Raw genomic sequence first — 15620 nt, 5'->3', positions numbered from 1 at the left:
TCTGCCGCTGGACGAGACTGAGCCGTGCGATTCGGGAGGCATCAAAAAGACTTCATCATGAATAAAAATGTGGTCATTGCTGCTGTACGCTGTTTTGTCATGATAATGTGCTAATTCTCAAGATTCAACCAATCATCAATCGCTCGCCCGTAATCATTCGCTTCAATAAACCGATTCGACTGGTCCCCAAATGGTCCTACGCCCTCGAAAAAGATATCCTCAAACGAAGGTCCCATATCTCCCAGCCCCTGCCCGACTAGATGTGACGATGTAGGGGCCTGTTCTGCAATTGACACAGGCGCAATGTCGTCATTGGGAGCGTACACACCCACGTCATTAGGCACAGCCTTGTGGCCTGAGATGCCGGCTGAGCCGACAAGGTCAAATTCAGCGGCGCCCGTCTCGGTAGAGAGCTCGCGCGCGTCGGAGCGGAGGGTGGCGCCGAACATGGACTGGTCCCAGCCTGCGTCGGGGCGACAGGCGCGGTCGTAGATGAGGAGGTCCCAGAGGAGCTGGGTATTTATGGAGAAGGAGCGGTTTTGAGAGGTGTTGTCGCCGCGATCGGGGGGTGACTTCATTACGACGCTGTCTTGGAGGCGTCGGAGGTTGCTTGCCTGGGAGATGGTTAGTTCCGTCTATGAGGAGTTTGAGAGTGTGAATTGGACAGGGGCAAAGGGCGACGTACCATGTTGGCGACGCTTGGCCAGACGGCTCCTGTTTTTCGTAAAAAGTTCATACACTTTTCGAAGCCTGATTTTGCTCTGCTCCTGAGTACCTGGTCGTGGACGAAACTGTGCTGTAGATGAATTGTCGCCACGATGACGACGCAGTGCGCCATGACCGGGTCCATGACCTGCAGCGATTTCTTCTCAATGACGTCCAAGAAGAAGATGATCCAGCCGGCAGTCCGGTTCATACTTTCAAAAGACTGCTGGATGAAATGTACGGGTATGGTGTGGCGAAAATGCCGCAGGCGCATGGACAGCAAGAAAGGGTGATTCAGAAGACATGGGATAGTCTCGTGAACGAACTGGCTGAAGAGGAAGGGAATCCAATACTGCCGTTGCGCCTGTAAAGACTCGGGACTCTGTTGGTCGATGCGGTTTGTTGCGAAGCGGAACCTCTGCGGCGCCCGGCAATCAATATCGTGGTGACTCTGCAGGACCATGGAATAGTCGGAGCGAGAGTCCCAGGGCGGTGGCGCGTCGGGGCTGACTTTGGAGGAGGCGTAGACGCGGACCATTCTCCAGACGACACAGAAGTCGGAGGCGACGGTGGAGATGTTCTTGTCTGGGTTGTCGTCGAGGTTGTACTCTGGGATCCCGCAGTATGCTGTGAGACCGAGGACGTGGGAGCCGCTGTTGGTGGAAGAGGAGCCCGGAAGGGCGCCCATGAGCCGCGGAGCAGGCATAATGCAGCCCTGGAGATGCTGGAGGACGATGATTGTCCGTAGGCAGTAATTCCTCTCTTGGGCGTTGTTGGGGTTATTCGTTGGTGGGATGCTGTGTGCGAGGTGGCTCGCCGTGGTGATGCTGAGCCCGGACTGCATTATGTTACCAGCTACGAGAGAATGTCAGCTGGGGGACGATGAAGGGGGACCTCGTCATCGGAACACGTACTAGCGAAATCAAACATGCTCAGGAGACATAAAGACTGCAGCGTCGACAGCTCGACGCGCCCTTCCGTGACTCGCTCCATGACCATGCGCCGGGCCGATCTTGCGAGGTCGTCCACCTGCTGTTTGATCTGGTTCGTGAGGGACCCTGGCGGACATCGTAGGACGAGGGCTTGGAGCGATAGGATTAGCTCTGGATCTCGCGAGGCGAGAGAGTGCAGAAAGGTCTCCTCAGCGAAGAGGGTGATGGGCTGGGCGTGGAACCATAAGAGGTAGCGACGTCCTGTGTCCATCAACTGCGCCTCGGCGGCACTTGATGGGCTTCTAGATTGTCGAATATAAGCAGATGTATGGGAAGAGGATCGGTTAGATTGCATGATTGAATTTTACATACGTAGGACTCCATGCTGGAGGAGCTGAGTCTGGTTTTGGGCCTACTTCCTCTGCAGATACGCTTAGTCTTGGTGAGAGCACATGGCGAGATGTGACGGATGGTTGGGTATGATGTGACACAGGACTACTTCATGTTAAAAACGTGAAAGGGATGTTCTGCTTGTTGAATGATGCGGACAGACCTCAAATGCTGGATCAAGCGGTCCATCTTATCCTCTAGACTATTGAGTCGGGTTTCCTAACCAAGCGGACCTCGAATCAGCACTGTCGCATGGGTTCTTAAGTCAGACATAGACCTGGAAGACGAACCATCTCTCTGTTGTGCTTTGTGAGTTGCGAGTCTGGAACCTCGCCGCCAGGCGCATTGTAAACGCATTGTTGTCCTAGTCGCTCACAATATGAGCATGTAGGACGCTCGCCTGGGCACTTTGACTTTTTGCGACTATCGTCATTGTTAGACTCTTGATGAATAGCAAGAACTACGGATCCTCCGTACCGACATGGCTCGCAGGCCTGGCGTGCTCGTTTGGCATATCGAGCATCGTCCATCACCACAAGGGAGACGTCAAGAAGCCCCAGAGGGTAGAGGCTGGTGTTGCTGCGATAAGGTGGGTTCCTGTAGGGGAGGGTTCGGGCTCCGCAGTGAAGGATGATCCAAGACGCGTCAATGAGATGTATTGTTCCCGTACGTGGAAATGTTTGAGTCGTCAAGATGTATGAGGCTACTATCGGGAGACATGTTCCATTAGGGGAAATTCAGTCGCTATGGCAGTTGAACCCAGCCTAGTCTATGCTCTGTCTGTAATCCGGGGTCTTCGGGCTGGACTCGGACTTGAAGATAGCTCGTTAATGCTTGGGCGATAAGTGGTTAAGGATTCAACCACCCGTCTTATCGGCATGATATGGGCTCGCATGGGTATGAACCATGGATGAATGGGTGGCAGATGGGAGATGGCAGAGACTGGACTGTCCCCGCACATTTGCTTTGCAGGGAAATTGATAAACAGGCGGCCCGGGTGACACATCCCGGTCGTGGGGAAGACCCACCGCTGATAAGACTCCTCTTTGACTTTCTCCTCCTTCTCCAACCCAAGTTCGTGGACCTTGCCGTCGAGAGCCGATCACGAGGTCTGTTCCAAGTGGTTGAAGGTTCATCTCTTCAGCTCTGCATTCTTCTATGATGTTGTGTTACCTTGAGCAGCATATACCCGACTTTAATACAGGAACTCCGTTCGGTCTTGCTTAACATCAAATTTGCCTTAGAGAACCTAGGGAGCCTAAAGACCTCTCCTTGAAAACAAGAAGAAGTGGTTGGTTATATCTGCCTCTTCGATTGCACTCCCTATGCGGACATGACTATCTATCTTGAGAACCTACAAGACCCATAGCGAGAGGCCCACGTGGAAGCCATCAACCGGGCCGCTCCGATCAATGTGCCTTCCCCATAAGCCTCATATGAAGACCTGCATTTTGAGCTCTTGTCATTCGATGGATTGACAGTAAATTCAACAGAGTGTGAGCAGCCTGTACGCAGACCTGACACAACATGCATGCATTATACTTGGACACCAAAACAGAAACCCCAAGATATTCCCCTCAACGCCGGCAGAGTTCATCTGATCTACACGTGCCCTCGACCGTCTATCCTGCAGCTGTCGCGTGTGCAAGACTACAGGAATGACATCACATCAACAGAATGGACCCTACTTAATCACGGATAGTCTACCTACCATCAAGCTGCCATCAAGCTGTCAAATATTGGCTACCACCATCCCATCGGCCCCTCGCGTCTGGCAGATGCGGCCCTCCGGCAGACGGAGGCAGCGCCAGGGGGTGCCCCGCCATCTCAGTAAGCCATTAGCCAATCACGACACACCAAAAAGGGCAGACGCACGGCGGAGGCGGGCACCCCGCAGTCCCGAGATCGGCGCCCCTCCAAAAGTTTGAACTCTGCCCAAGGAAATCACGAAATTATGACTCTTGACCCAATTTCCCCCTCCACGATCAATGTTCCATTGAATTGCGTTGAGACCAGCTTTACGGAGGCTATTACGTGAGATCCATAGTGGATATCAGTTTTCGTCAGCATCGAACCACATCGAATTGTCAAACCCAATTGACTTAAGAGTCACCCCGCCATCCACCCCTCCGCGAGTCCCGAACATCAACAGAATCAGCGTTCCGCGAACCCACGATCCTCGATTCAACCACGCACGATACTCACAATGGCTGCCTTCCCGCCCCCTCCGGTCAACACCATTGACTGGTCCAACGTCGGCTTCAAGATCCGCGAAGGTGAGAGCTTCCTCCCACTGCTGCCCCTCCAACCCCTCCTCTCCTGCAACCTTCATTCTCTTCAAGGAACCACACATTAACGTCTTCAACTACAGTCAACGGCCACATCGAGTCCACCTACTCCGTCACGACCGGACAATGGACGCCCCTCAAGTTCGTCGCCGACCCCTTCATGCGCATCCACGGCATGGCACCCGCCCTCAACTACGGCCAACAAGCCTACGAGGGCCTCAAGGCCTTCCGTGCCCCGGGTGACAAGCAAATCAACATCTTCCGCGCCGACAAGAACGCGAAACGCCTCCAGCACTCCGCCGACGTCGCCTCCATGCCCCGCGTCCCCGAAGACCTCTTCATCGCCGCCGTCAAGGCCGCCGTCTCCCTCAACGCCGGCTACGTCCCACCCCACGAGACCGGTGCCGCCATGTACATCCGCCCCCAGCTCTACGGCTCCTCCGCTCAGCTGGGCCTCAGCCCGCCCGAGGAGTACATCTTCGCCGTGTTTGTCATCCCCACGGGCGTCTACCACGGCAGCCACCCCGTTAACGCGCTGATTCTCGACGACTTTGACCGCGCTGCGCCGAATGGTACCGGACACGCCAAGGTGGGCGGAAACTACGCGCCCGTGCTGCGCTTCAGCGACCGCGCGAGGAGCGAGGGATACGGAATTACGCTGCATCTGGACAGTGTCAAGCACGAGGAGATTGACGAGTTCAGCACGAGTGGTTTCATTGGTGCCAAGAAGGAGGGCGACAAGATTACCCTCGTCGTACCGGATTCCAAGTGCGTTATTGACAGCGTGACGAGTGCCAGTATCCAGGATATTGGACGCAGCTTCGGCTGGGCGGTCGAGAAGCGAGTGGTAAGTCTTGAACATCTATACCACCTTGGAAAGTTCAAGGGACTATGCTAATCTAAGATGCACAACAGATCAAGTACAGCGAACTCCCCACCTTCACCGAGGTCATGGCCGCCGGCACGGCAGCAGCCCTGGTGCCCATCCGCTCCATCACGCGGCGCGTCGACGCCTCTTCCCCTCAGTCCCTCGCCGGCAGCTCGCAGGAGCGCGTCAGCAGCGCCAAGGCTGGCGAGGAGACGGTAACGTTCATCCCCGAGAGCCAGGAGGAGGCGGGCGATATCTGCCTGAAGCTTCTGTCGACGCTGCAGGCTATCCAGCTCGGCAAGCTCAAGGACGAGTTTGGCTGGAACTTTGTCGTCAGCGAGGCGGACGGCACGGCGGTTGTGGGGCAGGCCAAGACGAATGGGTCTGCGCAGACTGTTGATCAGATGGATTAGGGTGCTCTTCGAGGGAAGAGGATGTTGGAAGGCTCAGTCGTTTCTGTGATACGACATTATCATCGCCTGGACTTGTCGATAGTGGCATAGTTCCTGTGGCGTACATATGTTTCGGGAAGGGCTTGGTTGGAGTGGAGTAAATCAGTTAAAAGCACAAAAAGCGGCAAAACGAAATAGAGCAATGATTGGACCCAGATGGACGGACTACCGGACCACGCGTAAGAATGATGCGCATCTTGTCACGCTTGTTTGGCTTGGGCGGTGTACCATGGTGTCGGCGCCATGCGATGCAGGCTGCTTGGAAGTCGACGGGCTACTCTACATATTAGTGAGTCCCGAAGAAAGATTGAGTTTTGGGTTGACAGATGCGACTGGCGGTGGTCCAAGCAAGCAAGATGTCGCGAGTCCCATGTAACATCGGACATTGCCCTAGCTAGGTCACGGAGAGAAGAGAGATCAACCGACAGTAAGTATCTCTCGGTTCATGGCATCACGGGTGTCACAGACCAATGTTCACCCTGGCTTGATTCCAGTAGTCTGGGACGGTCAGGCATGCGATGCAATCTTACCAGCATCGCCAGAGTCCGTGCCAGGCGCGACACGCGGGCGTAAACTGGATTGGATCTGTCAGTTGTCATCAACATGGGCAAATCAGCTGTATTGATCGTCTGTGAACCAGTCTGTCAATGGGATGGGAAGGCAAAAGAAACCAGGAAAAGATGATGGGTACGGCAACTGTATCGAGTATCCCGTGTGGCTATGCAAACAACTAGCCGGCGCAGACGTACACATAAACAGACAGGAGAGTGGGAGGAGAGACGAAAAGTCTTGGCAAACAAAAGTGAGCAATGTCTTGGCGGTCCAATGGGACCATGTTTGCCCAAAAATTCCCTCACGCCAAAAAGTTTGACAGAGAGACTCAAATATGAGGCTTTTTTTTCGGTTAGATGAGATTGTCATGACCAAAGTCGCCTTTTCTTAGGGCGGATAGCCGACCTCGTCAAAATTGTTAAGGAAATGGATGCGGCGCGCTTGGCGGGCGCTAGCAGAAGCTTAGCAGCTCTAAACAAACCAAACACGGCCGGGTGGGGCCAGATACCCGTTCTTGCCTCCGAACTTGGGGTCCACTTTATCATCGAGAGGATCCACTTGTTTTGCATGTCCCCGCAGAAACCCTCCGGGGATGGCAGGGGTAGCTACGGGCGTGTCGCTTGCATCCTCCCACCTCCCACCACTTTCCCTTCTTTGTCTGCATTCAACTATTACTACCTATGGATACACACGGAGTACGGTACGGAGTACATACTACTATGTTAGAACCTAGCGTCTTAGCTCGGGCTGCCTCCCGACGCCCATCTTCCCTCCATTCTGTTTTGCCCCGTCTCTCTTCTCTCTTTCACCCTAAAGCTAGAAATCCAACCTCCCGAGGTCTGTCATTCTGCCCATCACCGCCTAGTCATGCCCTACAGTCTACACAGCCCGGACCATTTACCTAGGTACGGCAAAGACCGGCATCCGGCGTAAAGTGGCCAGAGTTGGACTGTGGATATGGTGAGGCATTATGCTGCTGCTTCAAAGTTGAACAGCAGAGCCCGGCCATAGTCTGACAGATCCCATCCTTCTTTGGGTATTCACTTCCCTGGATTCCCCCCATCCATCCACGGACCACATCGTCAACATCAATTTCCCCTACGCCCGCAGCTTGGCTCTTTTGGGCGCCGCCTTGGCAAGTTGGCTCTAGTTGTTCGGAGGGAAAAAGTAAAGGGCCAAGGATTCATCCCACCTTTGGTGACTGGTCTCACAGACTCACTGTAGTCAGGGCTTGGCAGCATATTGGATCACTGGCACGTGCAGCAACATCAGGTCAGACTGGCAGAGAAAACGAACAGCTCAGACAGACCTAGCATCGCGAGAGGGTGTAGAAGTCGAGAGCTGAAAATGCGCTAGACACTCTTAGCAAGAGACAACATGGCCAGCGGCATCCCACCTTTAACAAGCTTTGCTAGAGAGAGGGGCAGAGACGCCGTCATCATTCTTGCGAGTGTGGCCCGTTTTCTGCCATGGAAAGCCAAATGTTTCGAGCCTCATCCTTTGGCTGCCCAAGCCGCTGAAGCTGCCTCAATGGCAGTGTACAAATGGACACCACCAACTCAACTATGTTTACGGGCCCCGCGAACACCGCATTCTTAGTCTCGAAAAGGGAGTCAAACACACTAGGTACTGCGTGCCCTCCCACCATTTCTTGACTGGAGGAGAGCCGCCTTTACCCCTACCTTTACGCAAGCTACCCCTGCCAGCCGGCCCCTCTACCCAGTCTACCTACTCGCAAGCAGTCTCGCAGAAAAAACGTTCATCATCACCACTGGATAGATACAGCCTACTTAGAGCAGGTCGGCACATACATGGCAGCGGGCGCTCGTTCCCTCACCTGCATCGTCCGGCCTTCCTCCCACCCGGCACACCTTGCCGCACTTCGCCTGAAGTACACTACACGAGCCCATCCAACCCCAGAGCCGAAGGAAGAGCACCTAGTCATAGCCGCTCCGCTTCCGAAGGCCAACCCCCATCCATTATCGAAGAAAGCTTGTGACAGTCTTGTTTCTGTCATCAAACTCTTTCTCATAAGCACCAGAAAGGGGAGGGGCATCCCCGTCTGTTCACAGATAAGCCCGTGCATATATGTGCAGATGGGAAACCTGCACGCCACATGCCACATGGGATCTCACAAGTAGGCCCCGAGGTGGGTAACGTCAAGAAAGGTGGGAAGGGGGACAAGTGGGCTGGATTCCTGGAATGCCACCCCCGGGGATGGCCGTCGTTGTCGACCACCCAGTCGTCCCTCGATGCTAATATGGGCCCGGTGGCTTTTGCTCTCCGGGGCTAATTGACAAAAAGGTAGAGGCCGCGTCGGTACTAGGGCCGCTTCATCAAGGATGCATCGAAATTCCCGTTACACTAGCCGGGCTAGCCTTGACCGCCATGCTGGCCTGCCTCTGTAACTCTCTTCGAGGGTCCCCAAGATGGGCAAGATGAACCAAGATCCCTCATGGCACCCCCACTCTCTCCCCTTCCTTCATCCAACTTTGCCGTCTTTGTCTTTTGTCTTTTTGAGACAAAGATTTTAATCCTGCGATTAGGGTAGGGCAACCCAGAAACATCGAGACCCTGTCATTCCAAATTCCCGGGACTTAAAGAAGTCGCATCCCGCCCTTCCAATCTTCACCTGAGCAATGTTACCGTGTATTGGTTCTTGTGACGTTCCCCTTTTACCACATTGCTAGATATCCTCTGCCCTCAGGATCCTGCTATTTTGTTAGGTCTCATCTCCCGCTCGCTGTGCTTTACGCCGGCGCCTTCTCTTTTCCTCTCCTTTCCCATTTCTCAACCTTTCCACCCCCTGAAATAGAATTCCAGTCTGGCATGGACGCCCAAGGCACCCCAACAACCCCGAGCGCTCCTAGAATCACAATCGAAGACAAGCTCGAGAAGCACAAGTCCGGTTCGACCGTCGACGAGTGGTCTACGCTCCCGCGCCCCGGTCCAGATGGAGGCTCCAGCTCTGGCATCGCCGGCGGTATCTACTCGAGCCGCGACCTGAACCGCGTCGCTTCGAACCGCCTCTCGCGCGCTATTACGAGGGAATCAAATGCCGAGGCTGATGATGGTGGTGACGATTGGCGTCGCGATGACGGGAGGAAGAAGCAGGTTTTCACTGGCACGACCTTGATGTGGTATGTTGTTTGGCCGTGACGCGCTCTATTTGTCAAGAGTTGAGGGAGAGTAACATGCTGACGGGTTCGGAAGGCTTGCGTACCAGTCTATTGGTGTTATCTACGGCGACATTGGAACCAGGTGAGTCTATATCAAGAAACATATGCGGGAGTTCCTTGTTTTGTTAACAATGGATTAGTCCTCTCTACGTCTACTCGTCCACCTTCACTGATCTTCCCACCAAGAACGACCTCATTCAGGTTCTGTCTCTCATCATCTGGTCTCTCACTCTCATGGTCACGGTCAAATATGTCTTCATCGTGTTGCATGCCGATAATGAGGGAGAGGGTGGTACCTTTTCGTGCTACTCCCTCTTGACCCGATTTGTAAGTCGAATGAACCTCCAAGACTTAATGCTCCCCTTCCTGGTACGGATTCTAACATCACAAAGGCCAACATCACAAACTTTGATCCCCGCGAAGAAGCAACAGTACGCATCGAACGCCACAACACCCAAGATGTCCGCCCCGTCACCCGCGGCATCCGATCCGCCATTGAAAAGTCCAAATTCACACGAGGCTTCCTCAAGACCATCGGCGTCCTCGCCGTCTCCATGGTCATCGCCGACGGTATCCTCACGCCCGCGCAGTCTGTCCTGGGTGCCATTCAAGGTCTCTCCGTCGTCAAGCCCGATATCAGCACCTCCACCATCGTCGGCACGACCTGCGGCATCCTCGTCCTGCTCTTCCTCATCCAGCCCCTCGGCACCACCAAGCTCGCCACCACATTCGCGCCCATCGTCATCATCTGGCTGGGTTTCAACGGTGCCTTTGGTATCTACAACCTCGTAAAGTACGACTACACCGTTCTCAAGGCATTCAGCCCCTACTACGCGATCCACTTCTTCATGGAGAAGAAGACGGAGGGATGGAGGATGCTCGGCGGCGTTCTCCTCTGCTTCACCGGTGTCGAAGCCCTCTTCGCCGATCTCGGTGCATTCAGCATGCGCGCCGTGCAGATGAGTTGGCTGCTCTGGACATACCCCTGCCTGATCCTCGCCTACAGCGGACAGGCCGCTCACCTCGCCCTCATGCCGGAGAAGTACACCAACCCCTTCTTCAACACCGTCCCGCCCGGCATGCTCTACCCGAGCTTGATCCTCGCTGTGCTCGCCGCCATCGTCGCCTCGCAAGCCATCATCACGGCGACCTTCCAGCTCTCCAGCCAGATCATGAAGCTCTCCTACTGCCCGCAGATGAAGGTCGTCCACACCTCCTCCACCTTCCACGGTCAGGTCTATGTGCCCCTGCTCAACTGGCTCCTCATGCTCGGCACTATCCTCGTCACGGCAGTCTACAACAACACGACTAGCTTGGGTCACGCTTACGGCGTCTGCGTTATTTTCGTCACCTTCTTCGACACCCTCATGGTCACCCTCGTCGCCATCCTCGTCTGGCGCCTGCCAGTCTGGCTCATTGCCCTGCCAGCCCTCATGTTCGCCACCCTCGACGGCCTCTACCTCTCCTCGGCGCTCAACAAGGTTCCCGATGGCGCGTGGTTCACGCTGCTCATCTCGGCCCTCATGGCCGGCATGTTCCTTCTCTGGCGCTTCGGCAAGGAGAACCAGTGGCGCGCCGAGGCCGAGGACCGGTTCCAGCCCAGCACGCTCGTCACCAAGAACAAGGAGGGCATGCTTGCGCTGACGCAGCGCTGGGGCGGCGATGTTCTCTCCCCCGTCAGCGGCTTCGGTATCTTCTTCGACAAGACGGGCGTGCAGACGCCCAGTGTTTTCACGCACTTTGCCTCTAAGCTCGGCGCGCTCCCCGACGTGGCGGTCTTCTTCCATCTTCACCCCGTCGAGGTTCCCACCGTCCCCGATTCGGAGCGCTATCACATCTCGCGGTTCGCAAATCTCGCGGGCTGCTACCGCCTCGTCGTGCGCCACGGCTTCATGGATGAAGTTGTTAGCCCCGATCTCGGCGCGTTGATTTACGAGCAGGTGCGCAAGTTTGTCGTGCAGCAGGCGGCGAGCAAGGCGGCCGCTGCGTGCGGAGAGACGACGACGGACGGCTCGTGGGAAGACACTGAGGGGCCCGTGGAGCTGCGAGACGAGAAGGTCGCGGCCGAGCTGGCGAAGCTGGATCGTGCCTACTCGCAAAAGGTGTTGTATATCGTCGGCAAGGGACAGATGCATATTCGTACTGGAACGAGTATTCTTCGGCGCTTCACCTTGGGTACGTTCTTGTGGATTCGGGATAATACCCGGGCCAAGATTGCGAACCTGAGGCTGGCGATGGATCGGGTTGTTGAGGTTGGGTTTGTCAAGGAGATTTAAGAGTTATACATACACGCAAATACATAATGATGTTATGTCGAGGGGTTTTGTGTGGTTGGAATTAGATGGCGGTGCTGTGCTGGAATATGTTGGTTTCGTAGTTTAATTCCAATCGAATCTTTCCCCCAAAAAATACTTTTGCAACCAGAGTCTACCTCGTGCCGTCTTAAGTCCGCTAACCCAGCCACGATCTTGAAACTGACGCCGTCATGAAATAAATGGTGCATGACAGTTCTTTGTTCAAGCGAAAGAAGGCCCATCCAATTTCTATTATTTAATGTAGTACCAGCGCGGTGTCCAAGCCGCCGGTAATGATTATCCCTCCCTCTTCGGTGCCCAAAGATAAGGGCTTCTGTACTGGACTGATACCATCTATTCGTCGTGTAGTGATTGCGCTCATTGTTTGCCGCATTGAGGATTGAGATGGCGACGGTAAGTATCACCTGTATCATGACGAGTCTGTTATTCAACTCGATGCAAAAATAATAAACTCTTGCTTTCTCCTGTAGATTCTTTCTAGATTTTCCTTCCAACACCAAGGAACACTCCTGTTCGGTTTTCTAATGTCTATCATTTCTGCGTTGCCTGCAGGCCAGCACCCTGACAACTCTACTATCATTCCAGCCTCAGACGTAGAGAGAGCAGTCGATTCTTTGTTGACCACAATCTTCGAATGTTTGGCTATACTGCAGTCTCTCGAACGTTATTGCGGTAGTAACAGCCCGTGCGGTAATATTAAGTGAGCGTACTATCTTTGCTAACAAAAGACAGAATGAAATACAAAATAGAATGACAGACTGAAAGCCCCATAACAAAGAATAACAATGATTAGTTCCCAAGTCCAGTTCCAAATCCGGGATCCCTCAGAGTCTGTTTAATGACGCCCCTTCCAGACGGGTCTGACAGGCGCCGGCGCGTCCAACTGTTTGGTGAGCTCGTCGTATTGTCTCCGTAAGTTGATTTTACGCTGCTCATCATCCTCCACGAATTTCTTATCCTGCTCATGGAAGTCATCATCCTCCTGAATCTGAGCTCGCAGTTTCTGAATCTCAGCTTCAGCCTCAGCCTTAGCCTTAGCGGCGGCCTCGGCGGCCTCGGCGGCCTTGTCGGCAGCCTTGTCGGCGGCCGCCTTTTGATCCGCAAGCTCCTTCGCATGTTGCTTTCGCTCGTTCTCTAGTTGGCTCTTGGCAACAGCAAGAGCTCTTTCAGCATCCCCCAAGCTGATCTCCGTCTTTTTCTTGTTCGCTTCAAGAACCCTGACCTTGGTCCTCAGGCCATCTCTGTCACTGTTAGATGCCTCCAACTTGCCTTCCAACTGAGAGATAGTTCTCTTCAGGCTCCGTACTTCGTTCAAGGCAGTCAGGAGCAATGACTTTGTGTTGATCAACTCAGCCTTAGACTTGTTGAGATCTTGTTGGAGCTTGTTGATCCGGTCATTGAGTTTATCTCTCTCAGAGGCGATCTGATCCTGCAGCTTCTTGATGATCTGGTGATCCTTGTCCTCGTGGTCCTTGTTCTTTGCGTTCTCCTTGAGAATCTCCTCAATCTTCTTGTTGAACGCCGCCTCCATGGCGGTTCTTGCCTGTTGAGCGGCGGTGAGGAGCTTCTCCAGCTCCATAAGACTCATCCTCTCGGCTTGGAGTTCGGCTCTCGTCTGATCGATGGCCTTCTCAAGGCCGGCGTTCTTGGCCTTGACAGCATCCAGCTGCTGGCCACGCAGACTATACTTGGCGTTGAGAGCGTTGAATTGCTGAGGGACGGTGTAAGCATGAGAAAATATCATGAAGATGAAGATGTGCGGAAACGTACCTCCTCAGCGTACTTGGCAAGGTAGCCGGCTTGGTCGACAAACGCGGCAGTGTGTGCCAGAGTCTCCGTAAGAGTCTCAGGGAAAGGCATCTTGCCGGTAATGCGAGGCAGCGAGGGTTGAGGCTGAGGGAGTCTGACATCCAGCTTGAGGTGCTCTGGCTTCGACTCAGGGGGGTGAAAGCCACTGGTTCATCAGTAATTAGTGCATATACCTCATACAGAGGAAGAAAAACGGGAAATCTTACAAGGACTTGCGATCAAAACGACCAGAAAGGCTGAGTTCTCCAAGATTCTGCGGAGTCTTGGAATCGGGCTCCTTCAAGCGGAGGGCAAGCTTGCCACTGCCCTGACTCCAGGAGGCGAAAACTTCGTAGTCATGTTTGAAGTTGAACTGGACGCTTTCCTCACTTTCATGCTCAATGTTCTGTGTGCCGTACTGGACGAACGAGACTCTTGGCGGGGACTTGTCGGTCGGCTCGTAGCAGATGATGTTGGGGTCGTTCTTGGGAAGGTTGAACCGGTACCACTGCCAAAGCGCAACGACAGGTCGTCCGGCTCCGAAGCCCTCGGGAACAACGAACATGGCCATTTCGTTCTTAGCGCTCTCCTGGTAGTTGACCTTGCCGGTCCAGACCAGCGGGATGTCTTTAGCCTTTCCGCCGTGAGACTCGGAGTTCCAGACGCGCTCGAGGGTGATTTTCACAGGATTCTTCTTAAACCCTGGTCCTTGCATGCCGACCTCGAGTGTATTGTATCCGTCCAGAGCGAAGACATTCCAATTGTACTTGTGGTGGTTGAGCTGGAAGTTGTCGGTGTTTCCATTGCTTCCAATCTTTCTGAAGTTTTCGATAGGGAAGGTCTGGAACCAGTTGACGTTCTCCTGGCCGTACTCGTTCTTGGTCCACTGGAAGAAGACGTAGGCAACATCATCCTTGCTGACGTGACCGTTGGGCAAAATGATTATGAAAGTCTCGTCCTTGGCCTGAGCAGAGTCGCCATCCCAGTTGAGCTTGCCCGTGTAGATATACATCTTGGAAGGCTTGATGGTAACAACAAGAGAGTCGGGTTTGTTGGCAGGAGGTGAGTTAGGTTGAGTGCGAGGAGGTGCGGGCTTGAAACCAGGTGCAGGAGAAGGAGGAGAAGGGGGGAGATATCGTCTGAATGGCTTGAAGGGAAACCAGAAGAGTCGAGCAACGAGGTCGATGATGAGCATCTTATAGTCTGAAGAAAGATTCGAGTTATGCTTCTTCACGGTCCTTTTGAAGGCTTTTATGTGATTTTTGGGCGTTCAGAATATTGCGCGGTCAAGCATTTCCGCCTTGAAGTCTTGCGTATGGCGTGAGAAACGAACGAAGACAGGCTTTCGTTACCGGCAGCTGAAATATCCTGTGGCTGTCTGCCTGAAAGCTGAAGCGGCCGAGACAGAGCTGGCCAGGACCATCTCCTCCTCGTCAGGTTCAGTCTCCTAGAACATGGCTCATACTTGCGAGTATCACGGAAACCTCCATTTCTCGAAAGCGGTGTCTGCATACATGGACTGTGTTGCTCCGGCGGTGGGGGTTTGTTTGAGGCTTGCTTAGCGCCAGCTGAATGCCATCCCTGGAAACACTGAGAACGTAAATTTCCATGTTGAGAGAGACGCCGGTAGTGACTCAAGCTGATCATGCGATTGGTCGAAATCCGCAGGCAGCTGGAACAGCTTCTTCTCTCAAGCTCTTTGATAGATATTTTGGATTGGGGGTCACTAAATCATGGTTTGTTTAGTCGTACGACGTTGTCTACTAAGTCGTGGTTTGTCAGTTGAAAGTGCTACCGATTGGCCAGGTCGATACCTGCTACAACGACTCCATCCATTCAATCAAGTACAAGAAAATCATACGTACACACTGTATTTCAAACAAATTCGATTGATGGCTTTTTGGCTTCATCATTGGGAATTTCACCAATATCATCCTTTCGAAATTGGGGGCGATCCGCCATGGACCCATTCCCGCCCGTTATTGATCGATGCCGTTTTCGGGTTCCCATCCAAGACATAGCAGAAGCGAGAGTTCCTAGAATTTTCAGCTTGGCGTCCAGATCAAGTGCGGGGAACCCCCAAAGAACTTGACCGACTCACCGTATGAGATGCAAGCACTTTTCCTCCCAAGGAAAACTCTGGGCATCTTC

At 53.8% G+C, this 15620-nt stretch overlaps 4 protein-coding genes across 4 annotated transcripts; 2 read left to right on the top strand and 2 right to left on the bottom strand.

The window, feature by feature from the left end:
• Positions 1-69: 69 nt before the first annotated feature.
• On the bottom strand, positions 70-2946 carry HER10_EVM0011919 (uncharacterized protein). The gene is made up of 7 exons (XM_035481331.1): positions 2505-2946; positions 2318-2450; positions 2191-2246; positions 2010-2132; positions 1620-1939; positions 686-1560; positions 70-614 (listed from the first exon to the last, which is right to left on the bottom strand). Exons 1-7 carry the CDS (start codon positions 2555-2557, stop codon positions 111-113), a joined length of 2064 nt encoding a protein of 687 aa, XP_035331032.1. The 5' UTR covers positions 2558-2946; the 3' UTR covers positions 70-110.
• Positions 2947-3785: 839 nt separating this feature from the next.
• On the top strand, positions 3786-6037 carry HER10_EVM0001838 (branched-chain amino acid aminotransferase). Its single transcript, XM_035471573.1, has 3 exons — positions 3786-4303; positions 4399-5162; positions 5231-6037. Exons 1-3 carry the CDS (start codon positions 4234-4236, stop codon positions 5594-5596), a joined length of 1200 nt encoding a protein of 399 aa, XP_035330453.1. The 5' UTR covers positions 3786-4233; the 3' UTR covers positions 5597-6037.
• Positions 6038-8378: 2341 nt separating this feature from the next.
• Positions 8379-11736, top strand: HER10_EVM0003324 (potassium uptake protein). The gene is made up of 4 exons (XM_035473004.1): positions 8379-9327; positions 9401-9448; positions 9507-9693; positions 9759-11736. The coding sequence occupies exons 1-4, from the start codon at positions 9017-9019 to the stop codon at positions 11640-11642; spliced, it is 2430 nt and encodes an 809-aa protein (XP_035330537.1). The 5' UTR covers positions 8379-9016; the 3' UTR covers positions 11643-11736.
• Positions 11737-12475: 739 nt separating this feature from the next.
• Positions 12476-15173, bottom strand: HER10_EVM0008559 (hard-surface inducible protein). Its single transcript, XM_035478076.1, has 3 exons — positions 13697-15173; positions 13452-13635; positions 12476-13392 (listed from the first exon to the last, which is right to left on the bottom strand). The coding sequence occupies exons 1-3, from the start codon at positions 14662-14664 to the stop codon at positions 12517-12519; spliced, it is 2028 nt and encodes a 675-aa protein (XP_035330853.1). The 5' UTR covers positions 14665-15173; the 3' UTR covers positions 12476-12516.
• Between the last annotated feature and the right edge of the window lie 447 nt (positions 15174-15620).

Source organism: Colletotrichum scovillei (genome assembly GCF_011075155.1).
Source record: "Colletotrichum scovillei strain TJNH1 chromosome Unknown Contig00008, whole genome shotgun sequence".
NCBI lineage: Eukaryota > Fungi > Ascomycota > Sordariomycetes > Glomerellales > Glomerellaceae > Colletotrichum > Colletotrichum scovillei.
This window is presented reverse-complemented; position numbering and strand designations above follow the sequence as displayed.